Source organism: Hirundo rustica, chromosome 11 (assembly GCF_015227805.2).
Source record: "Hirundo rustica isolate bHirRus1 chromosome 11, bHirRus1.pri.v3, whole genome shotgun sequence".
NCBI lineage: Eukaryota > Metazoa > Chordata > Aves > Passeriformes > Hirundinidae > Hirundo > Hirundo rustica.
In genome coordinates, this window is record NC_053460.1 from 20,719,883 (window position 1) to 20,744,694 (window position 24,812).

The following is a 24,812-nucleotide window of genomic DNA, read 5'->3' on the forward strand; positions in this document are numbered from 1 at the left end:
GAATCAATTTTTAATAAATGTAAACAACTAAATTATGAATGACAAAAATATCACTGAACGGTTAAATATTAATCATGTAATTACTTAAATTAATACTTTTAGTGCAATATTGTGATAGAGAGTTCTGCTAACGCTGTGTCACTGCACTGGCCAGGGGACCACAGTGGCCCCCACAGCGGAGGGACCTGGGGGCCTCAAGGTGCCTCAGCCCCGGCTGCTGGTTGTCTCACAGGTCCCACAATGCTGAGTGCTCTTCTTAAGACCTCTGGAACCAGATTTATTAGGAAAGAACTTCTATTTTCTTTTCAAAATAAAGCTGTCAAGAAAATGGCTAAACTGGCCCAAACCAGAGAGCAAACTGCCCCACTCCAGAAACTTTTCTGTCCCAAAGTGCCATGAAACTCCCCAACAGCTGTGAGTGATGTGCAGACCCACAGCTGTGCTCAGTGCTGATCTTTGGGAGGACCAGAGGTGCTCTGGAGGGAGCTGGGGGTGCCAAAAGCCCTATATGCTTCTGAAATGGAGTTGGGAGAGTTGAGGAGGGAGTGTGTGAGCTCTGCTGTGGGGGCTGCACTTACTGCCCTGCAGGCCCCCTCTCTGCTCCTGCCTCAACAGGTGCTGCAGGGAGCCTGCAGGCTGGAAAATTGGTCACCAGGATTAAGGGGGGTGGGCAGCAGCCTTCTGTAGGTGCTTGCAGGCAGCACAGGGCTTCTTTCCTTGCCCAAGAAACTAAGAAAAGAATTTACTGGCACTCTTGTCCTTGTGGGTTGGCTGTCTTTGTTGTTTGTTTTTAATCTAATAAAAGGAGATCTTAATACCATAGTAAAATTGGTACAAAGCTAGAAACTCACCCCTCGGCGTTTTGGCAAAACATTATTGAAAATGTAAAAGCCTTTAGCAGAAACAACAGAAGCACAGAGAAACAGGAGGAATGGGATCAACAGGTTGTGTTCTGCCTCTTGGGAGAGGCAGAGCAGTGCATCCAGCCAGGGCTGGAGGTGCCAGGCTGGAGGTCCCTGGTGGCTCTGTGGCAGCGGTGGCCGAGCGCAGGGACCCTTGGAGGGCTGGGGTGGGCAGCACTGCAGAGCAGTGACCAGGCAGGTGGGAAAGCATATTGCTGGGAGGGCAGGAGCACCTGAGTAGGAGGAAGAGGCTACTGGGAGGATCTGTCACTGGGCAGATGGTGTGAGCATGGCAGGACCTGGCCAGGGCGGTGGAGGCAGTGGGAAGACGCGCTTGGCATCCTTAGGCTTGCAGCTGCTGGAGTTGATCCTGGCTCAGTCTGCTCCCTGTATGGAAATTAAATATTGGACACAGATTATACAAGTGTTTCTAAATTAGAAAGTGAAGCATCTCTTGCAAAAAGGTGGGGATGCTGGAGAGATGTTCATTGTTCAGACTCGCCCTTTGCTGTAGGATCCCAGTGCAGCTCTTTCTGCCTCGTCTCCCTTTCCCTGTGCCTCCTGCCTCTCCACAAGCATCACTTGGGAGTACCATTCCTGTGTGCCATGAGCAAGTGCCTCCTGAAAATGCCATTAACTGATTTATCCTCCAGTACAGTACCGGTTGCCGTGACCACTCACAAAAACAACCATTTTCGGGGTGACTGCTGCCCAGTCTGAGCTGCAGCATCTCCCCACGCCTTAGCTCACGGCGCACGGCGGGTCACTGGAGGGAGCTTCCCGAGGCTGCCAGCCAGGCTGGTACCTCATTTCTGATTGATCATCACCACGACTGTACAGTGCAAAGCCCTTCCTGTCCCCTGCTCTTGCTGAGCTCTGACAGCCTGAGTGCATTTTGCTGCTCTGCTCCCGCATTTTGTTCTGGCCACCAAAGACCCATCCGCAGAGAGCTTCGTGTCCTGGTGCAGAGCACGGAGCTGCTCTGGGCACTGTGCTCTTCTCCAGAGCTTCACACATGGAGAGGAATCCTGTCAGGGACTGTCCATTTGAAGCTGCCATTTGAGTTCATTTTGTGCTCTCACAGCGTTGCGTTTTCCGAAGGACTTTTCCAGGTATGGTTTAAACTGGCGAGATGGGAGAAGTGGGAGCACTTTCCACATGCAGCATTACAACATGCTGCAATGAAGTTGGTTCTTGGAACATAGCAGCCCCCTAAAATGTCAAATAAATCCTTAAACTATTCATCACTCTGTTTTTGGGGTGGCAGTTAAGTCTTTCAACACTCTGTGAGTTTCTTTCCCCAGCAGTAATTTTGCTGGTGAAGAAATACAGCTCAGGGCACTCCACAAAGTGGAGCCTCAAAATTCATGTTTTGTTTTCATTACCAAAAAAATGCTTTACTACATTAAAGAGTGGTCCATTAAAACTTTGTACCCTGTCTTCTCTGCACCCTGTCGTTGTTGGCAAGCCTTCCCCCGTGCCCATGCAGAGCCCAGCAGCTTTGCTTCTGCAGACTCCACAGAGAAAGGGTGGTAGAGGGGAGGAGGGTTCAGCCACAGCTCAGCTTCTTTAGATGTAAGTTCTCAAAACTTCCAATAGCCATGCAGATTTACTCAGTCAATGTACGTACTGAACCTTAAGCTATCAGTGCTTCCTCTGCTTTCAGTGTATCCCAGCACAGCACACTGCCAAAGGAAATAAATTAACTGTCTGGTTCCTGGAATAAAATGTAATGCCGTACAGAGCAGTATATTTAACTGTCTTGGGCAAATAAAATAACAACAAAAAAGAAAACAGTGAATTACAGGAGTCTTACTGAACCTTGTGATTATATAAATTAAATGTCTCCAGATGAACTGGATGGTATTCTCTGATACTGTAGGAACGCTGGAGGTTGAAGAGAACAGTAAATGTTATAATTAGGGTTTAGGAGAGCACTTGGTTATTCTCACAAGTAACTCAGACTAGCTGTGTGCTGGCATGGGCATGAGAGCAGGCAGTAAAACCCGGAGCTCCCTTAATTAAGAGGGCAGAGAGGTTTTTAGCAAAATTCAGTGGACGCTTACTAAGTCCAGTTTTATTTAATATATCCACATTTTATTTAGCTATAAACGGCACATTAATAAATTTACAACCGTATTAGCAAGTTAGGAGATCAGAGCAAGGTGCAGCTGTGGGCCAGGGCGCAGGGCACAGGCAGGAGCAGCAGCAGGGCGGCGGGGCAGCAAACCTGTCCCTTCCCAGCACCCGCATGGGCCCTGGGAGCACTTCCCACTGCTGGGCGGAAAGCTTGGGCTGGGCTGCGCTGGTGCTGCTGGCAGGAGGGAGGCTGCAAGGCTGCGGCTGCACGCGGGTCAGCAGCGCTGGCCATGGCCTGCGGCAAGGTTTGATGAGCTTGTTTTCCAGGGAAGGGGAAAGCCCTGCCCTGGTCTCGGCCGGGGACACGGGGGCATTTCACGGGCGATTTGAGGGGCGGCTCGATAGGGAAATGCAGCCAGCTGTGGGATAGTCTCTCTGGGAAACGGAGGAGTCCTCAGTGGCAGGATTATTTAGGACTGGACTTTGAAAGACGAGACACTCTGCAGTTGGGAACAATGCTGCACTGTCAGAGAGATGGACTCAATTACTTAATAGGTCGTTGCTGTCTGTCTCCTGCGTTTTCCCTTTCAAGAACATATATTCAGCTGGGTTATTTCTCATGGGAAGACAAAGCGTTGTGAGAGAAGGCAGGCACTTGGAGGGGAGAGCTTGGAGGAGCAGCAGCCAGGCAGATCCTGGTTTGCTCTCAGTGGAGCGGGCTCCTTGGGAGTGGAAAAGCCCGGAGTGGTGTAGCCGATGTGGTCCTTTGGTCCTGTAATCAGCTGATCCCCTCACCTCACAGGTCTTGCTCCCGTTTTCTTTTCCTCACAAAAGATTTGCCGTGGTGCTCTCCCCCTGCCAGGCTCATCCCCAGGACTGCTGGTGGTGGCACTGTGGTCCCACGGGCTGTGCCATAGGGGCTGCGTGGGCCATCGGTTTCTGTTTTTCCAAAACATTCTGCACTGGATGGACACTGACAGGTCCTTCCAGCCCACCTCAGCGCGTGGGCAGCCCCTCCTTGGGCACAGAAAGGCCTGGATGGCGTTGGACGAAGTGACAGCCAGGCCGGAGGCAAGCTCGTGGCCAGGAGCCCATCTCTGAAGCCACCGCTTGGTTCCATTAGCAGGACGTGCTGGACTGGGATGTGTGACAGCCAGGGACTCGTGCTCTCACCAGAATCGCCCTGCCAGCCGTGGGTGGGCACTGCAGGGAGCTTTCCTGGGGGGGCCATGGGCCTGCCCGGCCGAGGGCAGCCCCAGCCTGCCCCCGGCGCCAGTCCCTGCTGGCGTCTCACTGCCCACCCCCCTGGGCACTGCCCTCCTGCTGTGTTTGTCACCTGATTAATCCTGCATTACCTTATGCACACGGAACTGATGCACCTCAATTGGTTGTTCTTGAGCCCCAAGGCTGTAATGAGGCTTTGTCTCTTTTGCCCATCTCTTTTTCTCTTCTTTTGTTTCAGGATAAGCCGTCTGTTTAATGGCACAGAGCCTATTGTCTTGGACAGTTTAAAACAACATTATTTCATTGATCGAGATGGGGAAATTTTCAGATATATATTAAGCTTCCTAAGGACATCTAAGCTACTGCTCCCAGATGACTTTAAGGTAAGGAAAGCTATAGTCTGCAATCTTTTTTCCTCCCTTTCTGTCATTTGTTTTGGTGCAGGTTGGTTTGTGTGCTTGACCTAAACACACTTAACTAAATTTGTTTCTGTTTATTTGTTAGGATTTTTAGTACTTGTGTATTACACCAGGGATGTTATTATTTAATAAATGGACCGATGGTTGTCATGGATACCAAGAAAAGTTAAACTATGAAGCTTATGGCTAAATCAGTTTTTCTAAACTAATTGTGTTTTCTCACATTTTTAGCTTATTTATCAGGGTATAACAACAATTAAGAAGCAACATCAGCAGCTTGCACTTAGCAGGGTTTAATGCTCAGAACCTGAAAGAAATGTTTTAAATTTGATATGTAGAGGACTTGAACTGTGTAAATCTTTTTCTCGTTGGTATAAAAAATAAACCCTTAAGCAAGCCCATAAGCGTTTGTGTTAGACATAACCAAAGCAGATACTTTGATTTCAGGAAGTAATCTGCTCACAGTTAATGTCAAAATAATTCTTGGGAAATGGAATTGACTGAGGGCTTTTTGAGGAGCAGGACATGTTTTGTTCGAGGTCATGGTGCTGGTTGTTTCTTTGCAGGCCCTGATTGTTTAAAGGCTCTCTTTTTGGCCTTGTTTGGCTTTGCCCTCAGAAACTTCCAGCATTGTCACCCTTACGTAGGAAAATTGGAAGACAAAAGTGTCCAAACTGTAGATGACAAGATTCAACAAAAGCACGTATTCCAGGATGAAATGATGAATAAATGGGCATGGCAGATGGGGGAGGATCTGCTCAGTTAGAGGATGCAGAGCATCGCTAGGAAGGAAAGCTCCTGCTTTCTCTGAAGTGCCATTTCACTCCGTTGTACTGGCAGGGCCCCAAGATGGCTTGGTAGCTGTGACTGAGCGAGGCCAGAGCTGTGGTGGTGGCTCTTGCCTCGGAGCAGAGCCGGTGCTGGTGCTGCAAACTCAGCCATTCTCACCTGGGTTAGGACCATCACGCCTGGCCCCAGCAGGGAGGGTCTGCAGCTCACACCTCGTGCCGAGGCAGGGGGAGGTTTTGGCAGTCCTGGGCGGTTCGAGCTCCAGCCCAGAGGAGCTGTCCTGAGCCCTGGTGTTCCTGGTGAGTGGCAGATGGGCTGGGGAAGCTGCCCCTGGGATGGGGGGAGCCAGAGAAATGAGGGCTGGGTGGGAGAAAACTGCAGAGAAATGAGAGAAAACGTGTGTGTAGAAGTGAAGCCGAAGACCAGACCAGTCCCAGGGGTCGTAAGGTGGATCAAGGAAAGGGGGTGAATGGAGAAATGGGAGAGGTGCAGGAGAGATGCCTTAGCAGCAGCGTTTCGGACAATCCAATGGGACAGGGTGTGGGAAGAGAGGGGACGAGAGGAGAGGAGAGGAGAGGAGAGGAGAGGAGAGGAGAGGAGAGGAGAGGAGAGGAGAGGAGAGGTGGTTTGAGCTGGTCATGGCCTCAACCAGCTTCCAGATCTCAGAGATGCTCAGAACAGAGCCGGCAGGACTTGGCTGGAGCCTGGAGGGGAGATGGATGCCAAGGACTTGTCTGTGCAGCGAGCCCTGGCAGGGCAGGAGAGGCTCGGGGGAGGCGGCGCTGCCCTGGCCCAGGCCGCTGCTCCAGACCAGCCCTTTGCACAGGGTTAACTGGATTTTATTTAGTTCCTCCCTGGGAGAGCTTTAGAGCAAACCCCAGGCTAATGAGGGCTCAAGAACAAAGCGAAGCATTGCTAGGTAGGGAGTAACTAAATCAAAATGCATAGAAGAATGCGCTGTAAAGCTGTATTAAAACTGCACTGTAAACGAATTTAACTTCACAGAAATAGTGTAATTTTGCCAGCATGATTAAAGTGACAGAAGACAATAATCAAAGGCAGCAAATGGAATCACTCGGTGTTTCTAAATGCAAAACTCTATTTAAGGTAAAAAACCTGACAGCTTTTCCAGTGAGACTTGCATTAAATGTTCTTTATGTCAAACAAAGCATTATCAAGTGTTTTGAATATTTATTAGTTTTTACCCCTTAATTTAATCAAGCAGTTTATTAGCCTCAAGGTTTAGCCAAGTTGCTTTTCAACTTGAATTGCTGCTCAGATGGTTATTTTGGAAAGTTTGGAATGCTAGTACCACACCGGCATTATTGCGTTCGCTGTTTCAGTGTTGTTTTCAGACGAAGTTAACACTGAAATGCGGAGAGAGTGGTGCGTGTGTTCGAGGCTAGTGATTCTTTATTATCAAGTCTGAGCGGTGTGTTTACAGTGAATATTAATTACACTTACAACTACTGCTAAGCCAGAACTTGAAAGTGTCTCCCAGGTCTCCCTGCTGAAAGCGGCACTCCTACAGTTCCTGTAATTTTCCCGGGTTTCGGGGAATTTGATCCACACGAAGTGTGCTGAGGGCTGAGCGTGAGTTTGGCTGGGCTCTGCTCTGCAGCCAGCCCACGGCAGGCTGGTGCTGGTGCCCGGGCTGGAGCTGTGCCAGCTCCCTGTGCCTGCCCTGCCTCGGTGTCCCCGGGGGACACGACCCCGTGCGAGGGCGCGGGGGCCGGCGCACGGCTGTGCCGCACCGCGGGTCAGGGCTGGCTGCCCGGCAGCTGCTCCTCCCTGGTGCGCAGGCACTCCTGCCCTGATCTGCCCTGCCCGCAGAGGGGCTTCCCCAGCACCCCCTGGCTGAGCAGCACGTGTCCCTGCGCCGGCAGCGCCCGGCTGTGCGCAGACCCAGGAGCTGTCGTGCCCGCTTGTTTGAGACTCGCTCCTTGCTCAGAGAGCATCAAACAAAAATAGACAAGGGCAGCCTGTGTATTGTTCCTCCCTCTCAGAGGGGGCAGCAGCACAAAGGCGCAGGACATCGGAGTTTTATGTGGATTACAGAGATCGCCTGTAACACCAGAGTGACAAGGCCACCACTCTGATTTATTAATACAGTTAGAAAATTTGTGTGCCTGCATCTAAAGTCTTCTCCGGCTGACCTCAGGAAACGGTGCAGTTGTCATCGCAGAAGTGAACAACTTCCTTTCATAGCCAGGAGTCAGATCTTCACAGCGCTAAAAATATAAAAGAAACACTGAGTTAGGATGACAGTTTGTTGTTTCATGTAATAAAGAATAACAAGTGAAAAGTGGACAGAAAGAGCCATTTCAGCCTGTTCAGGAGTCAGCATTAGGTACGAAAATAGAGGATGTCTTTGGTACCAAGAGAAGAGCATCAGGTCTGTGGGACACATGGTCTCAGCCTGTGCTGGCTGTGCCTTGGCAGCAGCTCTGTCCCAGCCCATTGGCACTGACAGGGAACAGCAGCGCTGCTGGCCTGCAGGTCACACCCCCCTTCTCCTCCCCGGGAATGTCACCCCTGTCAGGGGTGACTGCAGAACTTAGCCTCTTGAAATCCACCACAAAGAATAGCTCTTCTACTGAACAAAAAGCAGAAGATTATTTTGTGAAAGGCAAAAGGCTGCATCTTTGAAAGATTTGTTTGTGTTTCCCATGAGGTCTAAATGTAGGCCAGGAGCTGTGGCAGGAGAAAGGCTGTGTGCATCCTGCCTGCCTGTCTGCTCCCTTTTTCAAGTGACCTGGCAGAACTTCCCCACTAGTTCTGCAACAGCCACAGCAAGTTGAAGGCTCATGGTAGCTGTAAAGGCTTTTTGTGGTACTTTACAGAAAAATCAAAGGCTGTACTATCCTTTCCATCAAACAGCACCCTGCTTGTGGCTGCTACAGGTGGTGGGAATCACCTTTGGAGTAAAATGTGTTCCTAGGCTAAACAGAAGCAGCTCCACTATATCATAGTGCTTTGCTCTGCTACTGCTGTTAGGCAGCTGGGAACACAGAGAAATAATGTTTATAAGAAAGGGGAGATGCATTGGTCCTGCAGGACAAGGAACTCCCAGGTGTTGTACAAAATGTGCTGCGGAGTGCTGCCTGCTGCTCAGCACCACTGCCCTGCCACCAGGCTGGAGCCTCTGGGACACAGGCTGCACGTGGCCATGGGCACGGGGCAGTGCTGGTGTGGGGCAGCAGCCCTGCTCTGGGGCTGTTTCAGTCACCTCTGTGCCTGTGGCCACTGTGGCTCCTCCCTGCCTGGTGCAGTGAGATGTGCCTCTCCTGGATGGGGCAGGAAGATTCGTGTCTGCATCTGCCTTTGGTAACTCACTGAAACTATCAGCGTGGAAATGTTTTCATGCAGTTCCTGTGGCATTTCCCTGGCGAGGGCTCTTGTGGGTTTAATTCTTCTACTTCTATATTTCATATTAAACTTCAGTAAATCGTCAGGGTAGCATTTGGTATCTACAGTGCAAGGGTGAAAATACCTGTGCCAGTATTACCTGGACACCCTGAGCATTCGTGCAGATGGTCCAGAGCTGGACTCTCCCGGGCTGGTCACAGACAGAGCTCTGAGCAGTGTATAAAACCTGAAGGAGAAGATGGTGGGCTTGGTGTGCGGAGCCCTGCCCAAGCACAGGATTTAGAGAACCAGACCCCCATGCTGTGGGACACTCACTCTGCATTCTTGGCTTTGTGAAATCCTCTTCCCTCCCTAAACAAAGTCAGATTCCCTCAGGATGCCCCAGTCCCTGGCTGCAGAAATGTCCCCTAGGAGGAGCAGAGCGGGGCAGGGCAGCCTTTGCTGCTGGTGGCTGTGGGCAGCAGTGCCTGGGGTTACACACGGTGTCCCTTCCCAGCACTGTCACTGCTGCACAGCAGGGAATTCCTCTTGCCTACAGAAGACACTTTTCTATCCCCTGCACTTGTTACTGTGCTACAGCACAACAAATTCCCCGTACTGGCACTGCCTGGCAGTAGGTGCCCTGATTCCCTGGCATCACCTCTTGGCACCAGCACACCTCCCTTCCCAGGGTCTGTTACAGGGCCCTTCTTCAGGTGCACAACCTTTTCTCTATTTGTGCTGAATCCAAGCGTGGAATGACACAGCCATGAGAGTCTGACTTTAGAGACTAACCCCAACACCAGACTGAGCCCAGGCCGTGGGAGCAGGTGCCACCTTGTCCCACAGAGCACGGGTGTTCCAGCACAGCCCTGATTTCCACACAGCCCCCTCAAGTGTGGCTCTGGCATCCTGGGAACTGTAGGGGAAGAGCTGTTCCATTTCAAAGCAGGTTTTCTTCTCACAGAATGGTATCAGAATGTAAAATTTCTCCTGTTCATTTTAGGGCAAATGACAGCTAGCAAGAGTCACTAAGTGGGGTGGGCTGGGTTGGCTGTGGGAATAGGGGTGGTGTGATCCGAGTTTTGCTTGGTTTATGGCATTGCTGTTCTGGCCCGAGGGTGCAGGACCTTTGAAGTCTTGTGATTCAGGGTACTGCCAGGCTAGTCCAAAGCCAGTGAAGGCAGTCAAAGACTCTCTAATGGAATGGGCTTTGCATCCAGCCTCAGGAGCACTGTGCTGCTCTCTGCTCTCAAAAACGAAGGGCTGTTTTTTCTGTCACTGTACCATCTCTTCCAGTTGAGTTTTCTTAGCACATATTCTCTTGATTGATTTTACAAATAATACCTTATTTTATAGTGTCCATGAACCCAGATACTCTAAAACTGCTTTTTCAGGACCTACTGAAAACAGCAGATGACTTTCCATTACCTTCAGAAAGTACTGGGTGCTCCTGTTCACTCTACACCACTGCATTTTTCCTTAGCATTGCATGTTTCCTTGCTTGAAAAAGCAATCCATGGCACCAGCAGATGCGAAGTGAACGTTTGGCAGGCCACTGCACACACCTCTGTAGTGAACAGTTAGGTGGTAGACTCTGCTGATTCAGTGTCCTGCACAGAGATTTCAGATTTTTTTTTTTTTTTTTTTTTTTAATTTAGGCCACTGATTCCTGTAGGTTTAAACTGATCTCGTGTTCAGTACCCGGGGAGTGTCACTGGTGGACAGAGAAAAGCAGTAATAGCTCAGCAGAGAGTGCTGGTTTTGGGGAAGGGTGAGCATCCCTGCCATCAGAGGACGAGGCTTTGGGGCTGAGACCAGCAGTGCAGGCAGCCTCCACACCTCTGTGCCTGGCCTCTTCCCAGCGCCGGTCGGTGGTTGTTTGCAGCATGCTCTCTGCATGATTCCTCCTTTAATCTTCTGTTTTCCATCTTCGAGCTGTCCCGTGAGAGTGTTGACTGCCCTCATTTCTTCCCACTTGCTCTTATCCCTCTTCCCCTCTGCTCCTCTTATCCTCCAGTCCTTTTTTCTCCCTCAGCCGTGTGCACGTTGTCCCAACCTTAGCAGACATCAAAGAGATGTAAAGGGTTGGATGTCCCTTTTGTAAGTCGATCACCTTGCCCTGTCACTGTGAATATTCATTCGTCTCCGGGCTGCAGGCAGCCCTGGGGTGAAGGAGCACCTCCACTACCGCTGGGGCTGTGGGGCCAGATTTGAGCAGAGCTAAGTGCTTTGGTTCGGTAATACCCTGCAGCAGGAGATTTTACAGGTTAATTCTAAAGCGCTGTGAAGAGCTGCACCTTTCACTGGCCTTTGATTCCCCTCCTCCCTGGGTGCCGGGGCAGCAGCACACCCGTTATTCTTCATGTCGTTTTGGTGCCCATTTCTTGACTGCTTCTTGTCATATCGTACTTTCCGGTCCAAATTATTTCAGTCGTTCCAGTCTTGATTTTTCATTTCGTTTTACGTTTCATTTCCTTGGAGTAGAAGTGGCCTTTGTCCCAGGTGCTGACCTCCAGCACACCCCACAAAAGCACCTGCGGTGCAGCATTTGCATGTGGAAAGAGGTGCTAGAGCCAGGAAATCGAGGCCAGGTCTGTGCACGGGGTTGAGCTCTTGTTGCTCCTCTTCCCCTCGGGGGCTGGAGGAGGCAGGGGAGCAGAATGCCCCAGGGCCTTGTCCCTCTCCTCCTCCTCCTCCTCCTCTGGCCTGCGGGGCTCAGCTGCCTCTGGGCTCTGGGGGTGCTCGACACCCCTTGCCTCCGTGTGCTCTCACATCTTGCACTGAGGTGGGAAGATCTGTCAGAATCTGATGAAACGATCACTGAACTGGGAATTGGATCACACTGGGAATTTGAATTGCCCAAAGCCCAAGTGTAGTGATGGACACATGGCGGGGAAGAACTGTTCCAGTTCAGCTGTCGGAGCACAGAGCTGGCTCCCCGCCAGCAGCATGGGCACTACCTCCGTGTCATTTACCAGGCTCCAACACTCCAAATACATGAATAGTCATCAAGCGCAGGCAGCAGCTCAGCTGCTGTAGCTGAATTTCAGCCTCAGCAAAGACAGGTGAGAAGTGAAGCTGAACTGACATCTCCATCTCCTAATGTGTGTGAGAGGCGACAGCAGAGCCTGAGATCTGCTCTGAGATCAGAAGGAGCCGAGGCCACGAGTGAAGATTAGGGCTTGGAACATCTTCTCTTACATCAGTAAGCTTTGTTTATTGCAACCAGCTATTCTGATTTCTTAATCCAAGAGTAAAGCCTTTTGGCATCGAGCTTGTGGGATAATAAATGAAAGGATAATTCAGTGCAATGGGAACTTCTCAGTCAGCTCAAAGAGATTCAACACCAGCACCGTGTGGTTTTCTGTGGAGGTGTAAGTACGTGGGTACCTGTTGCCTTTGCTCTCTTGCTGACAATACATAAGCCTAAGTAGGTCAAACAGGAACAATACTCATTTTTAAAAGAGAACTATAAGCATTTCTGGTTTCTCTCTCTCCCTCTCTCTCTCTCTTTTTTTTTTTTTTTTTTTTTTTTTCTCTTTCCCTTCTCAGGACTTTAATCTTTTATATGAAGAAGCAAAGTATTACCAGCTGCAGCCAATGATTAAGGAACTTGAGCGATGGAAACAAGAGAAAGAACAAAGGAAACATTTCCAGCCTTGTGACTGCTTGGTTGTAAGAGTGACTCCAGATCTGGGGGAGAGAATTGCATTGAGCGGGGAGAAGGCTTTGATAGAAGAGATCTTCCCGGAGACCGGGGATGTCATGTGCAACTCGGTGAACGCGGGCTGGAACCAGGACCCCACCCACGTTATCAGGTTTCCCTTGAATGGATACTGCCGGTTGAACTCAGTGCAGGTAATGAACGGCCTTGCCTGCTGCCTCATTCCTTGCTGGGGTGCTTTTTTACTATGTCTCGTTCAATTATATGCAAATTATTTGCTTCTGCCCAATTACTTTCAGTGCTTATACTGCAAGGAAACATTTTTCTGCCTGGTGAGATCACAGTCTTTCAGGTTTTCCTAAGTCTAAGCAGAAAAATACATTTAGATTTTGTGTATGTTAGTACCATGCTGGCCTCATAATGGTGTTATACTGATAAATGCTAATTTTTTTCATCAATGTATAGCCTTTGGCAGGTTTTTTTTTTTTTTTTCCTTCCAAAGTGCCTCTAGGAAGAAAGAGAGAGTTCCAAAAACTACAAAAAAAAAAAATCTCCACACCATTTTATAGAAAATGCAACAATGTGTAAATGCATAATTTATGTCTCACTCATAATTAAATGATGGTGCCTGCGGGATGGACTTAAAAAAATTGATCTCTGCACTTTTTTTTTTTTTTTTTTTTTCGAAAGGATGTTCTATAAAAATTGCCCAGAGTATTTTAAACAAAAATGTATTTCATTTTATACTCAGAGTTTTGACATTAGGTTTAAAATTAAACATACGAAACAAAAGAAGCTAACTGGACAGATAGGTGGATGGCAGCAGGAGTAAATACATGGTCTGTGTTTAGGCAGCAGCCTGTGGGCAAGCAGTGCCATTTCTCAGGGGTCACAGTGCTGCAGCCGGGGCTCTGCTGCTGTGGCTGTCCTGTGGCGGTGGGGAGGAACCTGGCCATGGTTAAAGCCCTTAACTTGGGCTTTCATTAACACAGGCAAGGCAGAGCTCTCGGTTTTCCTGTGTGTTCCTTTGGCACATGCTGCAAATGCTCGTGTTAGGGGAAGGGAAATCAACCTGGAGGGGAGTATTTCCCCAGTGAGCATCCCGTGCAGATGGGCTGTGGCTGGGACGTCAGCCGGGCTGTGGGAAATGCCGTGGCTGCCTCGATAAACTCCCCAGTGGGCAAAAACCCACAGAAGAGCTGGGCCTGGCTGGGGAGGGAGGTGCAGCAGCTGGGGAGGACAAGAACCTGGAGCTCCTGTGCCTGTGTGGGTGTTACAAAGCAGGCTCAGGCTCCCTGTGTCTCCCAGGCTGCCGGGGGACATCTGCAGGAGCTGCAGTCACCTGAATATGGAGAGGTGACCCCTGGGTGAAACCAGCCCAGACCCAGTAGGCTTGGCTGGGTTTGGCTTCACGACTCCCAAGTGGTGTATTTGCTTGAACTTCACCAGGCTGTGGTTAAATCTGCACAGTCCTTAGCAGCTTCACACTTGGCAGGGTTTGGGGTGTGTTTGACAGGGTTTGGGGTGGGTTTGGCAGGGTTTGGGGTGGGTTTGACAGGGTTTGGGGTGGGTTTGACAGGGTTTGGGGTGGGTTTGGGGTGAGTTTGGATGGGCTGCCCCAAGCCCAGGGCTGAGGGTGGTCAGAGGCAGCTCTGTTGGGTGGCAGTGGGACAGGGAGGTGTCTCCATTGCTGTGCTGGGAGCAGAGGGAGAGTTTAGCTCGGGTAAGTGGGTAGGGAAGAGCATTTGTGTGCCAGCCGTGCTGACCCTGTTAGATCACACAAGGAGCTGGAGGAACTGCCACCACCAAGGGTCAGGGTGAGCCACTGACCAGCCTGGCACTGCCTGGCACACCTCTGGCTGCCCACATGGTTGAGCACTCAGCTCTCTTTTATCCAGGGCTGTAGCTCCTAGGATACACGTGCTACATGTGTAGCAAAAGCTGAACACTAATTACTGTTATTATTTGAATGTTTTTTGAATTCAGTCAAAATTCAGACAGAATCAAAGGGTCCCTTTGCAAGTTCATGGTGTGGAAAAAAAATTCTGTCAAAGAGTCTACAGTATAAGTAATACTGTTAAATTACATCATTTTACTAAATTGCATCATTTTACTATATAATTAATAGAAAGTGTTTTCAAACACTTTCTGGAAAATGATGCATTTCTGAGACCAAAGGCTGATGTAATCAGCAGCTAATTAGCATTGGCTCTGATGAACTCTGGTCAGCACACAGGCACTGCTCTTCCCCCTCCAAGGATTTTTTGGCAAAACAATATTAAGTCAAAAGTTGGAAGTACAGTGAGGCAAATGCACAGACTTTAGGGAGATGGGTAGTGGTTGGAAGAGCAGAATTGCTTGCAAAGGATCCCAAAGAGCAACACAGGAAGCCCGTCTGCTGTTTGCTGAGATGATACATTTACCTCTGTCTCCCTGTGCTCTGCTCAGTGTGTTTGGTAGCACAATTGCAATATATTTATACATTTTTTTCTATATGTGAAAAATATTTTCATTACATGCTTTATTATCAAGAAGTGTGCATATAAAACAAAGAACATCAACACCGAATAGGCAAAAAAATACAGTAACTCGTAATTTTACACCCATTTGTAATTATGTATAGGTATAGGTTTTTTCAACTCCTTGCAATGGGTTCTGGTGGGAGACATGAATTTACCTTAGAGAAAATTCTGTGATGCTTGTGAATGTTGAACATTAAGTCCTCATCATTAAGAATGTATTTGTTAATATTCTGCAAAATTTAAATGAAATGCACTAAGTGAAAGGATCAGGTTTCCTTTTGGAAAACCTTCCAACAAAATCAGATGTGCTTGGAATATTGGAAGACAGCATATAGTAAATCCAAGCACAAATCCTCTATTTAATAATGTGCATGTGTCCCTGTGCATGGGAGAGTCACAGCTGATACTCAGTTTTTGGCATATCCTCTCTGGCGGTTTTCAGCAAAGTAGCTCTGATTTCAGCAAAGGAGCAGAGACAGTCACTGCTTTCCCCTGTCCATATCTTACCTGCAGAAGAAATAATGTTGTAGAGCCAAATTCTCTGAATGAAATTTAAACCTGTCCATGTTCAAAATGCTGTTCAGCGCAAGGAGCCTTTCTCCCTAGACCTGAGCTCAGCCTCACCCAAGTGACACTTAAAACTGCAGTATTTAAACATCCTTAGCATTGTTTACAGAATTTGGCCTGTTCTGTTTCTTGCTGAGAAAATTGATGATCCCTGGGTTTTTACCACCAGATTATAGCCTGCAGTCTGGTCCTTCCAGCACGTACTGAGCAAAAACGAAATCGCTTTGTTCAGCGCGTGGTGCTCTGAGGTGTAATGTCTATCTGGGCTGGGTGTTTGCAGAGAGAAGCTCAGTGAAAAAGAATCCTGTCTTAACATCCAGCTTTCCATAGCTTTGGTCTGAGGCAAGCCAAGGGCACCCCCCTGCTTGTTTTGTCTTATAAGCAAATTGATTTAAAAAACTTTTTAGCAAGGATTTTGAAGTCCCTTCTCTCAGAAATCTTACCTGTCAATCCTCTGTTCCACTGTGCAGTTCAGTGGGAGAAGCCTCCTTTCCCATGGCTGGGTTGTCTCTCATAGTCATCCTGTCAGGGCTAGGAGCAGTGAGCATCATACAGGCAGAATATATTCCAGCCTGTGAAACAGCAGCCTGCTGATGTCTTATTCCTCCTTCTGTCTCAGACTCCTCCTGCCTTCCTCTCTGAGGAGGAACAGTGTTGGTGTCTGCACCCCATTTCTGTCCTACAGGCCTCATACAGCCTGGGCGATTAAGAGGGATGAAAGCTTTCTTTATCTCAAATGTATTTTATTAACCCATTCCCCTGCCTTTTCTTCTCTCTCACTTCATTTTTCTTCCATACTATGGTGTGCTTTCTTGATCTTTCAGTTTTACTATTTCTTGCAGTGTAGAGGCCGTAAAAATCAGGGCAAAAGTCAGGGAGATTTGGCAGATGTGACTTTCCGAGAATGTTAATTCCCTGTGTCCCAGGGCCAGGCAGAACTCTTCAGGCAAGTTGATTTTCAGCAGACTTGGCATGACTTAGGCAAAGCTCTGCTGGAGCAGCCTTTCCTTTGCCCGTCCTTTGAGCCAGGGTAGCAAGAGTAAAATGTTTTAGTTAGCCCTGAGAAGCCAGACCCTGGATTAAATGCAGATGGATAACACAGGCAGCCCCTAAGGAGGGATCGAAGGGATTAAAGCCAGCAAACGCTGCTGCCATGGTTTGCATTGCACTGTGACATCACCTTGGGCACAGCTGTCCTTCCAAAGTCATGTTCCTGGAGAGAGCAAAGCCAACGCTCAGGCAAAAGCAATGGTGCCCTGAGAAATGCGCCATGGCCTCCCGTGGGCCTGTGTCAGGGGGAGGGCTGTGCTCTGGTGTAGGCACTGACTTGCTCCCAGGGAAGCTGAACACACACCAAACTCCTTCTAGAACCTGAGCCCAGGAAAGTACCAGCTGCCTCCATTTGGAGGTGGATGTATTGCTTAGACACCTCCCCAGGACAAAGAACAGGGGTGTAAAGGGTTTGGTCCAGGTTGCAGTGGCTGCACAGGGGTGTCACACAGAGCTGGGGCTGCTGTGACTGGGATTCTTGGGTTAAAATAAACCATGGGGTCACTTCCCTGTTCCTGTGCTGCCACAGTGGGAACCCCACTTTGGGTGAGGCTCTTGGAGACCAGCACAGGCTGCTGCTCCTTGATGGCATTTACCAGTAGAGACAAACGCAGCAACCATTTTTCCAGGACTCAGGAGAGCCTGAGTGGGAGCTGCACCGTGATCTGCCCAGGGTGGATCTGGCATCTGCCCTCACCTGACTCTGGGAGAAGCCCAGTGTGTCCTGAGTATCACCAGGCTCCACGTGAGAAACAGCCCCGATGCCAGTGCCAGGATCAGGATATCCTGAGGAAATGTGCTGGGGGACAGTCACAGAAATTAAAGTTGCCTCTGGGTTTTCTTAATTCACCCATCTAAATTGCACCAACTTTTCTTTAGGAGGACAAAGAGAAAATACGTATTTGGGCAGTACAGATTAACCTCTTTCTTGGGCCAGAACATTTCCCTGTTCACATCCTGGCCCTGCATCCTGTCCCTGCCATGCTTTGCTCCCTTGCAGCGAGGGCAAACAGCTGTGATTGCCACGAAGGTCTGGTGGATGTGTCATTCAAACTCCTAATACGTTTTCATCTACCAAGGAGGAGCTTCTCAGCCCCCCTTTCTCTCAGCCTGTTCATATTAACTAATGAATAATTGGCACTTTTTATTAGAACTTAAATCTGATGTTGTTTTCTATAAGTAGTGAGAGCATCAATATCACCACAGTCCAGTACTTTACTATATAAAGTACTAAGCTGTTCTGCAGAGTGCTTATTTCTTTGATTAATTTTTGTTTTCTACAGAGGTTTGCTGAAAGCGAGACTTTAATCACAGTATAGTCATTTAACGATAAGTTATAGAATTATAGCTGAATAATATTCATTCAACGAGGACTGGAAAGACTGAATCCATCATGTAGATCTGGTGCTTCCGAATGCTTTTATCACTAAAATTTTCTAAATATTAATCTGATTTTTTTCCCTCCACATTGCAGGTGCTCGAAAGGTTATTTCAGAAGGGATTTAACGTGGCAGCTTCCTGTGGTGGCGGGGTGGATTCCTCCCAGTTCAGCGAATACGTGCTGTGTCGCGAAGACAGACGACCACAACCCACCCCAACAATCAGAATAAAACAGGAGCCCCTGGACTAGACCCTCCCCGTGCCCCCTTTGTAACCGTAGAAGTGTTGAATAGTCCCTTATGTGAAACACTAAGGATTTGCAAAACAGTATTAGCAAACAGACTTTGACTTTATGTTGCCAATTAGTGGTATTCTGAAACTACCTGTCACATAGCCAGCCCTGGAATGCATTTGAAAAACCAGCTGCGTGTTGTTCACGGCGGAGTTCCTGAGCACACTCAGCGTGGCAGGGCTGGGATGTACCTTGGGCTGACCAGCAGCGGCGTGGAACAGGCAGAGCTTCGGAAACCCTGGCCCTGGACTGGACTTCTGCAGCAAGAGCCATGGAAGCAGTGGAACTGACCAGCAGGAGCCCAGGGACACCCCAGAGCTGCGCTGCGGGGCCGGGGGCGTCTGCGGGAGGAAGAACCCTAAAACTGCACTGAGAACCTTCCCTGACTGCTGCCCCTCCTCCATATCAGACGTGCTTTGCACCCCCAGCATCACGCTCACCTGGTGATTGTACTCACCCACATGAGCAAATGGCTTATTTTTATACTACATTTCCAACTGAGGTCTCTTTCTGTGAACAGGATCCAGAACCAGAACAGGACTGATTCGTAGTCACTGGTGCTCAGTACTTAACCCCCACCCCCGCCACAAACCAAACCAAACAAGTGACAAGAAATTAGACAGGCCCACTCATGGCAATATTTGCAACGGTAGGGATCTGGAAGCACAAACTAAAATGCCATCACACGAGGGTCACGTACCCCACGTGGAGCTGTAGCTTTTTTAAAGCCAATCATGTTTTGACACAACTGTTAAGTTTTGCATCATCAAAGAAGCGTGGTTCTACCAAGCAAGCCACCCCTTATTAATCATTTACTAACCATGTTGGAAGCCCACATTTAGCAGGAAACTAAGAATTTTGGACAAGCCCACCTTTTATGGGTCGGGAATTCTTGCAAAGAGTTGTTAAAACCCTGTATTGCCACTGCCAGATGAAAGCAGGCTGCCTTCGGTTTAAATTGTTTTATTATATTAAATTATTATTAAAATTTGAATTCTGTAGCTGCCCTCTACCTGTGTAACTTTCTCTGTAACAAAGTCAGGGGTCTGTCTGCAGGAGGGTCCTGCTTCTGCCAGGACTTGGCACTGACTCACAGGGCTTTCTAACTCAGGAGACAGCACCATGTTTGCAGGTGCAAGGTTATAAATAGCATTCTGCTAAATCCTGTTTATTGCTGTTTAGCATGATTGGGTCCTCAATCACTAATTCATGTGTTAATCACAATTTAGTTTCCCCCACATTAATTTATAGAATACTGTTGTAGATGCTGAATTTTAATTAAATTCTTTTCGGATGCATAAATATGGCCATACAGAACAAGGGACAGAGTATTAAGTGGTCAACAGTTCGTAATGCAAATCGATTGCAATCAGGCAAAATTTAAAAGTCGTATTTAAGACTATTTTCAAAAGCAATGAGCTGTACTGACTGTCCAAGGTAAAATCTAGACAGGGGTCTAATTTTTGGAAAAGGGCTGGATACCTGTCCATGGAAAATCAGACCTCTGCAGGTTTTCTCACCTTGGTCACCCAACTCGGAAATCCCTAATGGCAATCCTGGCCAGTTGGCCTGCTACCTTAGCAGAACAGTTGAGCAAATCTGTCTACTTTAAGAGTTGTAAAGTTATGTTATTTTGTGGTTTTATACTTGTACGACATTCTAAAGTTGCTAGGCGTTGCCATATTTGAATATATGGCGCAACATTCACCTTTGTATGTAAGATATCTGTAGAATTGTATATTATACATTTAATATTGTAAAGAACTTAACGTATAATTGTCATGTATTTGTGTATGCACATTTCTTATACAGTACTTCATGCCATAAACATTTCTGTAAAGTAAATGAACAAAAACAAGCACGTAGGGTGGAACACTCACTGTATCTCCCATGTTGTTTGAAAGAGGTGAGAACTTTTGATTGCGTCTTCTCCAGCCCTTTGCTCCGTTCAGCTTGATGTAGCCACGTCTTACAAAAAGATAGAAGTGTTTTATTTATTACTTTCATACCTTTAAGTCCAAAGTATCCTTCAATAGTCCATTCACGTTCTTGTTTTTATCCTGTATCCACTCCTGCCCTGCCCTCCAGCACGGGGTGAGCTGAGCACTAGTGGCAGCGCACCCTGTCCCGTTCTTACCTCTCAGCCAGGGAATAAAGGTGATATTCCATCCCAGGGGCCTGCTCCTGCCCCTGGTGCTCTCCCCAGGCAGCTCTGGGGAGCGCAGCCTGGGATGGTGCTTTTACACATCTGTGGAACGGTGGAAGTATTTGTGGTTGGTTGGTTGGTTGGTTTTTCCTCAGTTTGGTGTTTACTGTATTTTTTTATGGCTCAATAAAGCAGCTCCTGTCGTTGGGGCAGCTTTGCTGAGGTGGCATTGGAAAGGGTTCCAGGCTGTGCCAGCCGAGTTAAATGTGAACTTGAGATGGAAAGTTTAAACCATGACATCACAGCATTGACTGCAAGACAGCACAAAGGCAAGGAAGACATGTGGAAACAATCACTTTCTTAGAAGAAATATGCCTTTTAAAAAAAAAAAAGTTAAGCTAGGATATGTTTTTTTAGTTAGTAACTTCAGGTCACTTATTTAAAGATTATTACGGTTTCATTTATATATTTTTTACTTATTTCCCTATATTTTTAGGCATCGATATCAGCAAAAACTGATTTGAATATTTACTTCTGGCCTTAAACCACAGCAACATAACTTAATGAAGAACATTGCTCAGCATCAGTAAGATGTTTTAGAGCACCACAGAGCCCCAGTGAAGCTGTGGTGCGCAGCCAGCACACGTTTGCGTGGCAAAGGCCGAGAAGCGAAGCACAGCCTGGTTTTTCACCTAATCCCATTGAGCAAAACTGTTCTGATTCGCTGTTGCTGAGCACTGGCCCCGTGCTTGACAAGCACGAGGCTTCACAAGCACTTTGCGTCCAGGCTGTCACAGCTCCAGTGGCAGACAGAAAGTGAATGTTCTGTTGTGCTCGTTGGACTCCTGGCTCCCCAGAAAGCCACTGCTGAGTGCATCCATTCTCTCTGCTGATGGCACCGAGGTTTGTTGACAATTTTACTAGATGTTTCACAAAGGATAAGAATCAGCACAACAAAACATTGAAGTATTTGGTTTTAATATTTGTTTGTGGGTATTCTGTTAATATTTTAATGCAAAATGTTTCTGACCAGTGCTTAAGAACTACAAGACAATGTGAAATTCATGTTTGATAAATTAATACTGTATGTCACTCGATGTGTTACTTTAGTAAATTGTTTTATTTCTTTACAAAATAAGTACAAATAAGGGAGTATGTTTTCACACAAATTGGGGGTATTTACCAGTATGTACAGAAATCATCAAAATAACGTAACTCTAATAAACACAAGGCCTTTATAAACAATATGTACAAATTATCGATACATTTAAAACATAACTTTACACTTCCTGGCCTTAAATACCTTATGAATAATCTTTTGGCTAAATAGCAGCAGTATAAATTTTCTTCTGCTTTTCATAAACCTTAAAAAATAATTAAAACCTTTGTTTTTAAAACTATCGGACAAATAGTTCTATTTGTGCTTTCGCTATGGTTTCCCATCAAAAAAAATATTGCCTCAAAAAAGTGGCAAGCATAACATAGTAAAAACGGAGAAGATAAATAAGCAAATGTCTCCCTTCCGTGGTGACTGTAACACTGTTAACTCTGCAGCACAGCTCGTGCCCCCTGCCTGTTCGCGTCCTACTCGATCCCCATTTCTCAGGCTCACACCGACGTCGCCGGGTTCCGTGTGCGCCCAAATTCTGCTTCAGCAAAGCATTTAAAAGGCATTCCCCCCGCCTTTAGGTACTTACAGCTGCTCCTCATGCTTAAAGCCACGTGCCTGCTCAGGAGCCTCTCCAGGCTGGAGCCTTGGTGTCCAAGGTGTCCTCACTGCAGGTGGCACTGGGCTGCCAGGGCTCACCTGCTCTCCCCACTCCAGGAGCAGAAGCGGCCCCCAAAAACCTTTACAGCGACTTTAAAAACCCATATAGAATACTCTAAAATCTTTACTGAACAATAGTCTCTTTTAAAATCACCATTAAACCATACTCTTTGCAATAAATAAATTAACTTTTTTTTTTTTAGAAAATAAAACGCAACTTTGAATCTTGTTACTAACCAGCTGCTACAAATGCGCAAAAGGTTGATGAGATTTCGAAAACAACTGGAAGCAAGTCAAGGTAACTCAGCTGAGACCCCGCACACTGATTTCATACACTTAAGATTTGGTTCAGCAAATGGCTCAGGAAATGAGCTGTGCAGTAAAAGCAAAAATCCTAAATACATAAAATTTATGGGAGTGTGCAGTGGCTAGTCTCTTGGCTGTGCAAAAAATTGCCATTACAACTAAGTTAAACAGCAACAGGTATCACCATGGTTAGTGAGATAGTGCTCGTAAACTGAAAACAAGCCCAGCACCAGGAGTGAACACTCAGGTGAACACCAAGGCTGGGACCCACTCCTGTGACCCTGTGCCAGGCCTGGCCAGGGGGTGGGTTAGGTGAGCCATTGCATTTGTGTCATTTCAACACCAGCTACTTCAGCCTTAAAAATGGCCAAATGAAGCAAGACTTCGATGCTGATTTTATTTATGGAGTTAACATTTTAAAACCTTTTGCACATTTTTTGTGGTTTTTATATATATATATATATATATATATTTTATATATATATATATATAGTGGTATATATTTATATTTTACATAAAGGGAATTTATTGCATGTGTCTGACAATTTTACAAAACAAAATTACTGGAACATTGACTTCTGAAAAAAATAGAAGGCACATCAAAATGACAGCTTTCAAAGCAAGTTGAGCTTCTGTGGAGCAATCAGTACGACCGTTGGCTTTATTTAAGCAGAGCTCGGTAGAGCAGGAGGGAATGGCTCATTTCTCGCTCCTGTTCCATGTAGAAGATGAAGTCCCTGAGGTTCACCCGTGTGATTTTCTGCCGCGGGTACTGCCGCGGGGACGCCGTGCCCAGCCCGGCCTGGCTGCCCCCGCACGCCCCCGCGCCCTGCAAGAGAACAACCACAGCTGAGGCCTGCAGCACCAGGGCCTGGATCCAACAGCTGCTGGATCCAACAGCTTCAGAGGATCGTTGGGAGCCTCCTTCTGAACACATCACATCAGGGGTTTTTTACTGTTACATTATTTTTTCTGTTCCGAGCCTCACCGTGTTAACCTGAGTAAAGGCCTCAAGTGCAAACACGTGAGACTGAACCTTGCTCGCTTAAAATTCACTGGAGACGTATTTGACCAGTGCAAATTCAGGAGCCTTTTAAGAACGAAATGATTTTCAGCGGAGAAGGCCATTAATATGTCAGATGTGTGCAGGATCCTGCTGCCCATCCAGGGACTGGAACAGGTGAGTGCCGTACTGGCAGTCCCCACAGGGACCCCAGGCCTCCCTCTGGGCCTGCTGAAGAGAAGGGCTCAGGGTGGGGACATTCTCAGCAAACAATCAAAAACTTAAATGGAAAAATCACACAGACTCAGACATTGGAGATGCTAAACACAAACACTAGTGTACTTGTTTCGACAGCTATGTTAAATAATTATATGTATTTTTTATTGGGTCATTGGTACTGAATTACTGAATACTTCATCCTGGCTTTGTATATAAAGTTCTGGGCCTGAGAACACTGTGATCTAAATATTTAGAAAAGGAAAGGACATAATCACAGCCCCTGCAGACTCATGGAGTTTAAACTGAAAGCTGATGCATACACATGTTCAGTCATTTTTTCATCCATGAGTCCAGTGTTTGTATTAATTCCAATTGGTTTGTAGCAAAATAAAATGTTCTAACTTAGAAAAACAGGTTTTAATCTCTGAAAAGGTTTAAGCTCTTTTTCAAACCTCTTAAGACAGCTAGTAAAATTTTCAATACTTTTAATACCCCGAATTTACTTACTGCTGCTCAAACCTACCTTTCTTTCCCTAGGAAATAGTTATCCTAGGATCTTGACTCCACACATTAAGAATACAATTAAGGGTAATTTTACTACTGAAAGGTTGTAGGGGAAACAGATCTGGTCTGCTGAGAGCAGGGCATGGCACTGCTTCCCTCTGTCCACCACAGTCAGTGTGACTGCTTGCAGAACTGCTTCTCCCTTAGCTGCTTTTTCAGTTACAGCAATGGGGCAAATCCTGTTCTGTAGCCACAAACAAAAGGCTTCATGGAGTGCAGTGCATGTGGCTCAGCATGCAGGGAATGGAGGGAGAAGCCCACAACCTTTGGGCACCCGGAGCATTTGAGCTGAGGGACTCTGCTCTCCAGTGTGGAGCAGTTTTTGTTAATTAATTGATTGAGCACTGAACCTCACTGCTCACAGGAAATGCAGCTGCAAGGGCTGCTCATCCGTGCTGGAGCCAGACACATGCCCAGTGCATAATCCGTGTATTCAGCAGTGCTTCCAGTTCAGACCTTAACCCAGGAAACACTTTGCATTCCTAAAAGAAACAAAATCATTTGAACTCTTTGTGTTCTACAGGTTGGAACACCTTGACCTGCCTCTCCCTGCACTCTGACCATGCA

The 24,812-nt window shown here is 47.3% G+C and overlaps 2 protein-coding genes across 3 annotated transcripts in view; one reads left to right on the forward strand and one right to left on the reverse strand.

Moving 5' to 3' along the window:
* KCTD15 (potassium channel tetramerization domain containing 15) overlaps positions 1 to 19,197 on the forward strand; it is a 44,208-nt gene extending 25,011 nt beyond the window's left edge. For both annotated transcript variants that reach the window (XM_040075158.1, XM_040075157.2), the window contains exons 3-5: positions 4,444 to 4,588; positions 12,317 to 12,622; positions 18,042 to 19,197. In XM_040075158.1, coding sequence (XP_039931092.1) covers positions 4,444 to 4,588; positions 12,317 to 12,622; positions 18,042 to 18,197 — 607 coding nt within the window. In that variant the 3' untranslated portion in view covers positions 18,198 to 19,197. The remainder of the gene's footprint in view (positions 1 to 4,443; positions 4,589 to 12,316; positions 12,623 to 18,041) is intronic.
* A 1,412-nt stretch (positions 19,198 to 20,609) lies between these two features.
* LOC120757649 (transcription initiation factor TFIID subunit 4-like) overlaps positions 20,610 to 24,812 on the reverse strand; it is a 150,061-nt gene continuing 145,858 nt past the window's right edge. Inside the window, exons 15-16 of the mRNA XM_040075154.1 lie at positions 23,024 to 23,288; positions 20,610 to 20,696 (exon numbers count right to left, since the gene is read on the reverse strand). Of these exons, the coding sequence (XP_039931088.1) occupies positions 23,121 to 23,288 (168 nt within the window). The 3' untranslated portion in view covers positions 20,610 to 20,696; positions 23,024 to 23,120. The remainder of the gene's footprint in view (positions 20,697 to 23,023; positions 23,289 to 24,812) is intronic.